Here is a 13,662-nt window from a genome sequence, read left to right on the forward strand (position 1 = left end):
TTTCCCCATGGTCCGCACCATCATGTCAACGCCCTCAGTGATGCCCCTCAGTGACCAGGACACATCTCCAAATAACCGGGCCATACTCTCATGCCTCAGACATGCCCACCTGCGACTGGGACAAGCTCCGCAATGCTTTGGCCACTGCCATCTGAGAGCAGGACATGTCAGGCAAAACCCCATAAAGCTTGGCCTGGTACTGGGTGATATCCCACAGTGAGGCAGCCATTCTGCCGAGATCCTCAGCCATGGCCATCTCCGACTGAGTGGCGCCTTGGTCACCTTCACTCATGGTGCCGGCGTTGAGCACCATGCTCTCACCTGCAGTCATCACACTGGCAGTGTTGGCCTCAGTGCCACTCATTGCCGGCAACATCTCCTGCGCCCGTAGCAAGTGGGACTACTCCAATTGGTCATGGATATGCTGGAGTGACACTGACATCTCCCACTTAACGTCCCAGCCACTGCGTAACGTCTCCATCAGATCCAGTAAATTCTGTGCCGGGGTGCAGCATCAGGCTAGGACCCAAGTGGGCCCAGGGATCTAGCAGCCATCTGAATGCTGTCTCGTCTGGGGTTTCCTGCCTCCACCAGATGTACATCAGCAGCAGTGAAGTGTTCACCAGATTGTACTCCAGAAGCCTGTCCATGAGCATGTCCCACCGAGGGTGTGTGTACCTGCGCTGGTGGAGGATGGGGATGATAGCTGTGCCATGACCACAGTGACATCATCGGAACTCTCCTCCGAAGCGTTGTCCTCAGAGTCAGGAGAGGGTGCCACCCGGGATGGGCCGGCGCCATCGCTGCTAGGCCTGCTGGCGAATGGATATGTGGTCGGTAGTCCCTAACCTCTATAGCGGCCACCAGCCTCCGCGTGGGTGACCGCCCCCTCCTCGGCCACACTGGACACCTCCAGGGCCTGCTCCTCATTGGAGGTGAAGATTCTCAAGTCCGCCAGCCTGGGCCCTCTCTCACTGATTATGGGAGAGCTTTTCCTGCGGGGACACATAGAGGGCATCGTTAGCCACCCGCTTGGTTCACAATGGTGGGGTGTGTGAAGGAAAGGATGGGGTGCAGGGAGGGTTGGGGTGGTGGGTGGAGGGATTGCAGAAGGGGAACTGGGGTGGCAGGAGGGTCACCTGGGGCGATGTTCCCTTGGGGGGTTGGTGTGTACTCACTCTGGCTACCCGATGTAGTTCGTTGACCTTCTTCCGTCACTCGAGGCCTGCCCTCCTAGTCACACTGCCCGAGCTGACTGTTGCCGCTACCCTCGTCTCAGGCAGCACTGGCTGTCTAGTGGCTCACCCTCCGGGATCCTTGGGGGAACAGGACATCCCTCCTGGTCTCCACCGTGTCCAGGAGCCTCCCAAGGTCAGCATTCCTGAATATTGGGGTTGGTCTCCTTGGTGCCATTGTTGCGAGCTGGCTGGGTTTGGCTGAGCAACTAAAGTGCTCCTCGGACTTGTTAGCGGAGGGCGGGCGAGCGTGGTCTCGGTGAATTAACTGGCGAGCCGGCATTTGGGGCGGGAAGCCCATGAGGCCTTGTTAAGTGGGCCAATTAATGTTGAATAGTGTTGCCGGCCTCACCGGGCCCAGTGCCGGAAAACACGTGGCAATTCCCGCTCGCTATGCCACTTGGAAAGTTTTACGGAGAATCACACCCAAAGCGTTTGGGAGACTCACTCATGTCTTCTCATCGAACTCTGTGTCAAATTGTGTTTAATGATGTTCCTGTGAAGCACTGTGGTGAATGAGTAATGTAGCCATCTAAGATGGCCACTAACGAACACAAAATGGGAGACTGCAAAGAGTGCAGGGAAAACGGACATGTTAAGAACAAACAGCTTGCAGAGCAATATGCATTAAGACAATTGCAGAAACCGGTTCCCGACAGCTGCAGAGATCAGGCAGCGTTGTAAATGGAAAGCCGTTAGCATATTAATGAGGTGATACCGGGCCAGTCCCAGGTACAATGGACACAAATTAAGTATCAATCGATACATTCAATAGCAGACCAGACACGATGGAGCCAGAGAAGCCCAGGACAATAAGTCCTAAGAACCGCCCCAGCGATCAAGGAACGGCCCTAGGATTGGGGGGTTCAAACCATATCAATTGGGAAGAGGCCCAATCGATCCCCAGCAGGTGAGGGAGCCCGCCCAAAGGGGCGCAGACCCCCTGGGACCTATAAAAGAAAGGTCCCACACATGGTTCAGTCTCCTGTCTCCAGCCTCCGACTCCAGCCTCCAGACCCCTGTCTTCTACATCAGCCGTAGAGCAGCAGCCGCCAATAAGTAAGTGCCTAACGACGACCGCTACCTGAAACCGGCATTACTTACACCCTTGCCGACTGATAGTGATCCGAAGCCTGCAGACCAGACCAGAACAAAGGCCTTGTTCCCTGACCTCGCAGTTCCTTCTGAGCTAAGTATTAGTTGTTTAGTGGTAGAAGTAGGTTTAATCTTTAGCATGAATGTTATTATAATTGTGTTATAATAAACTCTAATTGTTTTGGACTTACTAATTGGTGTACAGCTTTATTGCTTTGAACTTGACCTTGAAACTTGTGACGGTGTCTTTACGGCACCTGGCGACTCCAGAGCTTAGAATGTGAAACAGAGCCAAGTGAGTGTTAAGCACACTCACCCAGAACGAGCAACAGTAACCACTATAAATTCACACTGTACATTACTGTGTCCCTGTGGGCTCCATCTGTGGGCCGTTGTGCGGCTCTCTCCACAGGGGGAGATGAGGAGCATGTGCAGGGCTTTGCCCTTGGCTCCGCCCCCAGCAGGAAGTATAAGTGCTGCTGTCCTGCGAGACCGCCCTCAGTTCAGCATAGTCGCAGGCAGGCTCAGTTGTAAGCCACAGTTTACTTCAACTCGTGCCTCTGAATGAATTGATGGTCGCATCAAGCACCTTGGGACATTTTACTATGTTAAACCAGTATATAATTGCTGAAAAAGATCCATGCAATTGAAGGCTTCTGTCCTGCATTCTTCGTAACAGACAAATTATACCACATTTCAAAGGGAGTGGCAATTTGTACTGCCTGATAAAAGGATGCTGATTGGTCAGCAAGTCAACTCTGATTGGTCAAGGTAATACCATGGATAATGCACCAGGGAACTATTGTCCCCACCGTAATAAGTCCACAGAGGCAGAATCCCCTGCACCAGAGTTCCTTTTGTTAACAAAACCAACAGCAATACGACCGTATGCATTCCGCTTGCTGTCTACACTGGGAGTGCAGAAGATCTGACACTCCCTATTATATACAGAGAAGAGGTTCCCTGATTGGGCCACAATCAGGGAACTCATATTCCAATTGGCCAATCACAAAGTCTTGGTGTAAGTCATTACACCCACCCTTTTATTTTCATTCAAAAAATGTGCAATTCTTGGACGTATTCTTTTTGTCGGCAGAGGACAAATTCCCATGTGTGAAGATATGTATCGCTTAGCAAGCATAATTCAGTCACACTGTGATAACCTTAGGCCGGAATTTTCCAGCCGTTCGCTGGCGGTGGATTCTCTGGCCCCACCGGCAACACACCCACAGTCGCAGGTTTCCTGGTAGCTTGGGGTGGCTTCAATGGGACTTTTCATTGACAGAGGCAGGAAGAGAGAATCCCGCTGCCAGCAAACGGCACGCCACCTCCCACCACCGAGAAATATGCGGCTGGGAGACTGGAGAATCCTGCCCTTAGGTTGGTTGTTAGTGTAATTCTTAGCACGCTATTCTTTATCGGTATTCTTTATCAATATTCAACCTTTGTGTTTTTTTGTGTGTGTGTATGTGAGTGAGACTTAGTGGGCATGATTCTCCGCTCCCCACGCCGGGTGGGAGAATCGCGGGAGGGCCGGGTGACTCATTTCACGCCCCCCTGGCGCCCTCCGCGATTCTCCCACCCCCCGCTCAGAAGAATCGCTGCTTGCCGTTTTTCACGGTGACAGGCAATTCTCCGATCCGGATGGGCCGAGCGGCCTGCCGTTCGCGACTGTTTCACGACAGCGGCAACCACACCTGGTCGCTGCCGTCGTGAACATGGGTGCCAAAGGCCCGTTTGAAGCTTGTGGGGGGCGGAGAGGGGAGTGAGCACCACGGCCGTGCTCGGGAGGGGACTGGCCCGAGATCAGTGCCCACTGATCGTCGGGCCGGCATCTCAAAGCGACACACAGTTTCCCCTCCGCCGCCCGCAAGATCAAGCCGCCACGTCTTGCGGGGCAGTGGAGGGGAAGACGGCCACCGCACATGCGTGGGTTTGAACCGTCAGCCGTCGTGACGTCAGCCGCACATGCGCGGGTTGGAGCCGGCCAACCTGCGCATGCGCGGCTGACAATACATCGGCGCCGCTGTCGCTTCATTCTTGGCGAGCTGCCTTGACGCAAGCGTCAAGGCCCGGCTGCCGAGAATAATGGAGCGCAGCTCCTAGCTCCTCGCGTGGGGGTGAATACGGTGAGAGGAGCGGCCTCCGCGGCCGTCGTGAAACTCGGCCGAGTTCACGACGGCCTTCCCGATTTTTCCCGGGAGCCGAGAATTCCGCCCAATATGTGTAGTTATATTAATTTTTGGAAATTGTGTGAAAATAAATTTCCTGCCTCATTTAAACTCACAAATGTTGCTGATGGATTATTTAATTGGAATACTCACTCCAAGCATAAGAAAAGACATATGTCTTTCCATGCAAACCATACTGATTGCAGACAGGAAGAGAAAAATCACATCCTATGATGTCTTTTTGAGGATGCTACAAAAAGTAGGAGTTAGAAAATTCATATGATATAGTTCATTTGGATTTTAAGCAAAATCCTTTTGGACAACCCCGAGAGGGGGGGCGGGGGACCCGAGGGGGGGGCGGACCCGTGGGGGGGGGGGGGCGGGGGACCCGAGGGGGGGGGCGGACCCGCGGGGGGGGGACCGGGGGGGGGGGCAGACCGAGGGGGGGAGGGCTGAGGGGGCGGACCGCGTGGGAGGGCGGCCACCGCGGGGAGGGCGGCCACCGCGCATGCGCTGGTTGGTACCGGCCCAACTGCGCATGCGGGGGATCCGAGTCTCTGGCGCCCCCTACCACATGGCGCCCCGGGCGACTGCCCGAGTTGCCGGTGCCTTGAGCCGGCCCTGGGTGGGGTTGCGGGGATAGGGTGGAGGGTGCGTGCTTAAGTGGGGTGCTCTTTCCAAGTGCTGTGCAGACTCGATGGGGAGAATGGCCTACTTCTGCACTGTAAATTCTATGATTCTGTGATTCTACTGGTCAGGTTTTGGTTGGATGAGTATACATTGGATACAAAGTAGAAAAATCAAAAAGGATGATTGCAAATGTAAGGTAGAAATATCAGCCATGAGCAAAGTACTCTGAGGAAAGATTAGTGAAATCTCAGTGAATAATGTAAATACAATTAACAGAAAAACATATTTTCATATATAGGTGTCGAAAAATACCATTTGTTGTGCCATTATATGGGCACCTATTATTTAATTGGAATACACACCCCAAGCATAAGAAATAACATAGATGGGACTGGGGGTCAGTTTAGCTCCGTTGGCTCGACGGTTGGTTTGTGATGCAAAACAAGGCCAACAATGCGGGTTCATTTTCCATAACAGCTCCAAACCTTGCCCCTCACCTGAGGTTGGTGATTTTCAGGTTAAATTGCCACCAGTCATCTCTCCCTCCTCAAAGGGGAAAGCAGCCTATGGTCATCAGGGACAATGGCGACTTTACCTTTATGTGGGCACCTTTCATAGCTTCAGGGTGTCCCAAAATGTTTTACAACAAATGAAATTCTTTTTGAAGTGAAGTTATTGTTGTAATGTAGGATGTGCAATAGCCAATTTATGCACAGCAAGCTCCCGGAAACAGTAACGTGATGAGTGATCAGATTATCTGTTTTAGTGATACTGATTGAGGATAAATATTAATCAGGGCACCAGCGCGAACAAACCTGCTCTACTTCTTACATGCCATGGGAACTTTTACAACCACTGGGAGGGCAGACAGGGCCTCAGTTTAACGTCTCATCTAAGAGAGAGCATGTTCAACAGTTCAGCATTCGCCAAGTCTTGCACTAAAGTCAGTCACTATGACGAGTCAATGACAAGTCAATGGGAATCATGGGGAAAACTCTCTGCTGGTTGGGAGTCATACCTGGAACAGACGAAGATGGTTGTGGTGGCTGGAACTCAATCTCCTCAGTTCCAGGACATGCTCAGAGTAGTGCAGGAGTTCCTCAGAGTAGTGTCCTAGACCCAACCATCTTCAACTGCTTAACTAATGACCTTTCTTCAGTTATAAGGTCAGAAGTGGAAATGTTTTCAGATGACAGCACAATGTTCAGCACCTTTCGCGACACCTCAGACACTAAAGCAGTTCATGTCCAAATGCAGGAAGACCTGGATGATATCCAGGCTTGGGCTGACAACTGGCAAGTAACATTTGCACCACACAAGACCATTTCCATCAAGAGGGGATCTAACTATCACCTCTTGGCATTCAATGACATTGCCATCACTGAATTCCCCCACTATCCACAACTTTGGGGTTACCATTGACTACAAACTGAACTGGACTAGCCATATAAATTCTGTGCCTACCAGGTCAAAAGCCTGGAATCCTGCGGTGAGTAACTCACCTCCTGATCCCAAAAACCATGTCCATCATCAAAAAGGCACAAGTCAGGAGTCTACTGACTTGTGGAAGACTCTCCACTTGCCTGGATGAGTACAGCACCAATAACACTCAAGAATCTCAACGCCATCACATCAAAATCATTAATATATAATTGTTTGATATCCCTTAGACTTAGAAGAATGGAATAATTGGAACATATAACTTTTTACAGAGGTTTGGTAGGATAGATGCACTTCCCTGGCTAGACTTAGTGGTAAAAAAGAATAAGGGGTAGGCCATTTAACATTGGGATGAGGAGAAATGTATTTCCTCAAAAGATAGTGAACATTGGAAATTACCCAACTCAGAGTATTTTGGATGTTGAATTGTTAACTACATTCAAGATAAATGATAAGAGTAGACAAATGTCTGCTTATAAGAACAAGAAGGCAATAATAGTAGGAGACTTTAACGATCCCAATATCAACTGGGATTCAAAAAATATAAGATGAACTGAGGGAGAAAGATTCATGCAGTATCTCCAGGAAAATCTTTTCAACCAATTAGTGACAGACCCAACAAGAGGGGCTGCAATTCTAGACATAGGGCCCGATTCTCCCCAAAACTTTCTATGTTCATTAGTGGCGTGTTTTTCAGGGAGTTTCCCGCCGGCTATGCTGGCAAGTTCCCCACCGCTATTCAATGACACTTAGTCACTTTTTGGGGCCCTGGGGAGTTTCTCACTGGCTTGGGCCACACTTAGAATTTATTTTAGCACTGTGGAGCAGGACTCAGTGATCGGGCCGCCATTTTGAAAGTGTGTCCTGAAATGGGACCAATCAGAGATGAAGAAGGGAGTTGGTGTGTAAATGCAGGGGCTGTGGGAAGGGTTTTAAATGAATATTTTGTCTCTGTGTTTACAAAGAAAATGGATGATGCAGATATAGTAGTCCAGGAAGAACACTGTGGGATATTGGATGGGATAATCATAAAAAGAGAGGAAGTACTCGAAGGGTTGAGATCCTTGAAAGTTGATTGGTCACCAGGGACAGATGGATTGTTTCCAAGGCTACTGAAGGAGGTCAAGGAGCAAATAGCAGATGCTCTGAGGATGATTTTCCAATCCTCATTCGATACAGAGGAGGTACCGGAGGACTGGAGAAATGCAAACGCGGTTCCATTGTTTAAAAAGGGATCAAAGGAAATGCCAACAATTAGAGGCCAGTTAGTCTTAGGTCGGTTGGGGGAAACTTAGTAGAATCAATCCTGAGAGATAGGATTGACTGTCACCAGATAAAGGCATGGACTAGTCACCTTCCAAAATTGACATGTCACCTCCAAAAATAAGAGTTGTACTGCCAAATTTAGACCCCCGATTGCCTGGAGGAATACAGGGGAAGATCAAACGGAAAAAGAAAGCGTACGATATGTACAAAGAACTAAGCACTGCAGATAGCCTAGACTATCGGTGCTGGTTTAGCACACTGGGATAAATCGCTGGCTTTTAAAGCAGACCAAGGCAGGCCAGAAGCACGGTTCAATTCCCGTACCAGCCTCCCCGAACAGGCGCCGGAATGTGGCGACTAGGGGCTTTTCACAGTAACTTCATTTGAAGCCTACTTGTGACAATAAGCGATTTTCATTTCATTTCACTAGTATAGGAAGTGCAGGGACAAAGTGAAAAATGAGATAAGGAAATCAAAGCGAGGGCATGAAAAAGATTAGCAGGTAAAGTTAAAGAAAAACCAAAGATGCTTTTCCAACATGTTAATGAAAAATGGTTTGTTGAGGAAAAAGTGGGACCGATCAGAGATGAAGAAGGGAGTTGGTGTGTAAATGCAGGGGCTGTGGGAAGGGTTTTAAATGAATATTTTGTCTCTGTGTTTACAAAGGAAATGGATGATGCAGATATAGTAGTCCAGGAAGAACACTGTGGGATATTGGATGGGATAATCATAAAAAGAGAGGAAGTACTCAAAGGGTTGAGATCCTTGAAAGTTGATTGGTCACCAGGGCCAGATGGATTGTTTCCAAGGCTACTGAAGGAGGTCAAGGAGGTGAAGGAGGTCCAATCCTCATTCGATACAGAGGAGGTACCAGAGGACTGGAGAAATGCAAACGCGGTTTCATTGTTTAAAAAGGGATCAAAGGAAATGCCAACAATTAGAGGCCAGTTAGTCTTAGGTCGGTTGGGGTAAAATTAGGAGAATCAATCCTGAGAGATAGGATTGACTGTCACCATAAAGGTGTCAGATAAAGGCATAGACTAGTCAGGGATAGTCAGCATGGATTTGTTAAAGGAAGGTCTTGCCTCGCAAATTTTATTGTATTTTTTGAGGAAGTGACAACAGGGGTTGATGAAGGTAGTGCAGAGGATGTTGTGCACATGGATTTTAGCAAGGCATTTGACAAAGTCCCGCATGGTCGATTAATTAAGAAAGTGAAAGCCCATAGGATACAGGGCAATGTGGCAAAGTAGATTAAAAAGTTGGCTCAGTAACAGGAAACAAAGGGTAATGGTCGGTGGCCGCCCTTGCAGTTGGTATTCCGCAAGGTTTGGTGTTGGGACTCTTACTGTTTGAATTACATATTAACGATTTGGACATGAACGTGGGAAGCATGGGCAGCGTGGTAGCACAGTGGTTAGCACTGTTGCTTCACAGCGCCAGGGACCCAGGTTTGATTCCGGTTTGGGTAATTGTCTGTACAGAGTCGGCCTGTTCTCCCCGTGTCTGCGTGGGGTTCCTCAAGGTGCTCCAGTTACTTCCCACATGTCCTGAAAGACGTGCTTGTTAGGTGAACTGGACATTCTAAATTCTCCCTCAGCGTACCTGAACAGGAGCCGGAGTGTGGCGACGAGGGGATTTTCAAAGTAACTTCATTGCAGTTTTAATATAAGCCTACTTGTGACACTAATAAAGACTATAATTATTATAATTGGGAACTTTGCAGCAGACACAAAGATTAACTGAGTGGTGAACAGTGTCAAGGATAGCTTTCATCTTCAAAAGAATGATAAAGTGATAGATGGAATTTAACATACAGAAGTGTGAGGTCATGCCTTTAGGGAGGTCAAAGAGTTTTAGGGAGTATACAACAAATGGGAATATACTAAGAGGGGTAGATGAAGTGAAAGATTTTGTTGAACAAATACACAGGTTCTTAAAGGCAAGTTCAAGTAGACAAGGTTGTAAAGAAAGCATATGAAATGCTCTCTTTCATTGGCAGATGTATAGAATATAAAAATAATGTTGGAATAGTATAAAACACTGGTGAGGCCACAACACTGGAGTATTGTGTGCAGTTCTGGTCACCACATTGCAGGAAGGATGTTATTGTTCTGGGGAGAGTGCAGAGGAGGTTTATAAGAATGTTCCCAGGGCAGAGAAGTGTAGCTACAAGGAGAGATTGGATGGTTTGGGGTTATTTTCTTTGGAACAAAGAAAGCTGAAGGGTGACTTAATTGAGGTATACAAAATTATGATGTGAAGAGATAGAATGGACAGGGTAAAATTGTTTTGCTTGGTAGCGAATTCTACATCCAGGGGACATAGATTCAAGATAAATGGCAGAAGGTGTAGAGGGGACATGAGGAAGCACGTTTCTTTGCAGAGGGTAATGGGAATTTGCTGGCCGAGTTGGTGGTGGAGGCAGAGACCCGAAACTCTTTTAAAAACTATCTGGATCTGCACCTTAAGTGCTGCAAGATGCAGGGTTACGGACCAGGTGCAAGAAGGTGAGATTTGAAAGGGCACCTGGGTGTCCTCAGGCTGGCATAGACAAGATGGGCCAAATGGCTTCCTTCTCTGCTGTAACTTTTCTATGATTCTATGGAGCTTGATATATTTTTAGGTACTAAGAGAATCAAGGGATTATGTAGATAATGTGGAAGATGGAGTTAGGATAGATCAGCAAGATCTCATAGAATTGCAGAACAGGCACAAAGGGCATTTGCTCTTAATTTATCATTATTTCAATGATCTATATTGTTGGCATGCAGCTCCATGTTTATTCACTAATTATATCCATATGTGCTGCAAGTGTTACCAAATGTTCTGACTTGCCTAGTTCTGGAATTTCACACAATCTTGTGTATCAATTAAACCAGTAGTCTGAGTATTTTACTGTGTAAGTTAAATAATGAATACTTTATTTGATAGTTATCTAATCTCAAAGAAATGACTATGAATCACACAGTATGTTTATGGGATTTTTATCCTTTATCAGATGACTCCTGTGCACAGTAATGCTAATCATCTAATATAGTGTTTAGAATTTTCACTATTGCCAAATGTTAACTGGAGCTGATTGCTTGGTTACTCAGTCATGTAGCCTTTCCCATCTCATCACAAAATTGCAGCAATTAGGTGGCAGCCAGCAAATTGAATGACTGGCCAATTTTTAGGAAATTGGTCACCGTCTGTTACCTTTGTATGCAGTGGGCCATTAGATATACAAATATTTAATGTTCATATGCTTTAACAATTGCACACAGATGTAATAAATAATTAAAACTTTGGCCTGCAAAGGAAATGCAGAACCTTCTCTATTTCAGTAACACTAAACAACTCCTATTTCGGTTATGATCTCTAATGTCCATTATCTGCTACTGTAACTGGAATTTCTACTGTTCTGAATTCTTCAATAATTTGGAGTTTGAAAATAATCGAGTCATTTTGTATAGATAATTCCCAATAACTAGAAGAACTTAAAATAATCAGACGCTTTCGATAGACATCAGAGAAAAACAATCAGAGCAGGCCAATTGGTTGGGTTAATTTGCCATCTGCAGAATTGACGTAGAGGAGCCTTGACCCTCAAAATGGACGTTTTCAATAGAAGTCAACGTTGACACTTCGAAACGGATGTCGCTTTTTAAAAAATTGAGCTTCTTTCCAACAAATATTTGCAAATATAATTTTTTTTTTGTAAAATGGAAAACCGTCCTGTATTCAGGATGTTCCAGGTGGATCCCTTTCCTGTTACAATGCTAAAAGGGTGACTTCGAATTTCCAGGAAAACGCTGTGAATTCCAAAAATTTCGAGAGCGTAAAAGTTATATGGCAGTCAATAAAATCCGTGGATCTTTCTGTCTCCAGGCGTATGACCTATTGCCCCCAAATATCTGCACCTGAAGAAGACACTACGTGGAACTAGAAGAGGGTCGGTAAAATAGAAATTACTGCTTACTTTTGCTTACACTTAGAGGCCACTTTTAAATTTTGATTACAATCGTTTTGTCTTTTGAAAGGCCACATCTATCCTTATATTCCTAGCCAATAAATACGGATTACAAATCGCTCTGACATTTGTCCGTATGTTTCATCCTCCCTATTTATATCGTTTACATTTTTTTAAACCTGGCATTCCAAGTATGAAACTGATTTTAATCAACTTTAAAAAATTGTTTTCTTCATCCACCGATTGTATATTTATCATATGGATCGTATATCGCATACCATAAAAACATCACCCCACTGAGACGAAATAAAGCAGCTGACAAGATGGGTTTCTGTCCAAGATTAGTTTTTTAAAATCTATGTAAGGATTTTAAAAATGGACGGCCATGAATAAAGTCTCAATCTCTTTGATATCCCATCTGTAGCATCGTTTTGGAGATTGAATTTCCTTTCCAGCAGTGTTTTCAACTGTTTTATATCGTCAAGCTCATTTTGCTTGCGTTTTGATTACGTTCCGTGTGTTTGCCAGTGGCTCCAGTGTCAGTTCGGAGCAGTAAAACGGAGAGTTTCCACGTTCCATCCTCAGGGCATGAGTCCAATCAGCACGATCGTGTGGTTTGTCAGAGTGCCTTTTATTCTAATACACCAGGCAGTACTTTTTCTCCACAAGCATCGCATCATTTGTGAATGGTCGATTTGAACGCCAATCATGATAGAGGAGGTGGGGACTGGTTTGACAAAGTTTCATTGAAGGTAGTTCAGTCAGATGTTAGCAGAGCAGCTGGAAGCCAGAACCAGAGAGGGGCAGCACAGGGAGGCTGAAATTTCAACTCTGTATCAGCAGGATTTAAAACACATACATTCAGCCTGTCACAGAAACGCACCCACGCGCATCTGGTTTTGCAAAACAAAAAGCGTACGTGTTTCTAAAAAGCTCATTTTTGCCTCGAAAAAGCAGGGATCACAGAGTAAACGGATACATTGTCCCTCGGTAATGGAGTGCCCTCGTATTCACGTTACAGATGTGAATCTTCTTGGATAAAAGCTGGATGGAAAAAAAAGCTAGTCCAGATGCACCATCAGTGAAACGTGTTGGCCTCCGATTTTGCTTTAGCGATGAGTCATACAAGCCACGGGATTTAAGTGCAGAAGTTTGTGAAGTCCACTTGCTAGAAAACAGAAAACCAGTTCGTTGTTGGATCATTTCTTGCACCCGTTCGTAGCATCGTTGCCTGTTTTTTGAGTCTGCATAAACTGCTTTTTTTTAAAAAAAAGGACAACTTCGAAGGAGGCGAGATTTGCTGCTGTCGAAACCCCCTGGGCGTTTTCTCATGAAAATAATTTGATTCCCATCAGATAAACTGGTGCTACTTGATGGGCTATTCCGGCGATGCGAGCATTGAGACTTTCCGGTTCTGGAGGATAAATCGAAATGAGTTCCTTGTGGACACCATGATACGGTTGCTTTAAATTTCGGCGAGGCCGGACCTGCAGTTGACTGGGATTTTTGTACATTGTAAATGATAACCGGCTTGCTCAACAAGTATTTGAACACTCTGCATATTTGAGAGGAGAACCCATCTGCTTGCAATGGCTTCAGAAGTGGTGTGTGGGCTGATCTTCAGGTTGCTGCTTCCCGTCTGTTTAGTTGCTGGTAAGAGTCCTTTTCAGATAAGGAAAATAAACACTAGTGTTTAGACCCAAAGGCATTTCTGGTGCATATTTCCTTTGAATGCAATCATCTGAAATCAATGCTAATATGAATTTAAAGTAATTTTTAATTCTTGGCGCAAGCTCATTTATTTATTTCACATTGTAGCCACTGACTGCAATATATAATGCTGCAGTATTACATTTTAGACAACATATTA

General features: G+C 46.2%; 1 protein-coding gene across 1 annotated transcript in view; it reads left to right on the forward strand.

Moving 5' to 3' along the window:
- Positions 1 to 12,482: 12,482 nt before the first annotated feature.
- LOC119972907 (piezo-type mechanosensitive ion channel component 2-like) overlaps positions 12,483 to 13,662 on the forward strand; it is a 1,374,210-nt gene continuing 1,373,030 nt past the window's right edge. The window contains 1 exon segment of the mRNA XM_038810453.1: positions 12,483 to 13,445. Coding sequence (XP_038666381.1) covers positions 13,382 to 13,445 — 64 coding nt within the window. The 5' untranslated portion in view covers positions 12,483 to 13,381.

Source organism: Scyliorhinus canicula, chromosome 10 (genome assembly GCF_902713615.1).
Source record: "Scyliorhinus canicula chromosome 10, sScyCan1.1, whole genome shotgun sequence".
NCBI classification, from domain to species: Eukaryota; Metazoa; Chordata; class Chondrichthyes; order Carcharhiniformes; family Scyliorhinidae; genus Scyliorhinus; species Scyliorhinus canicula.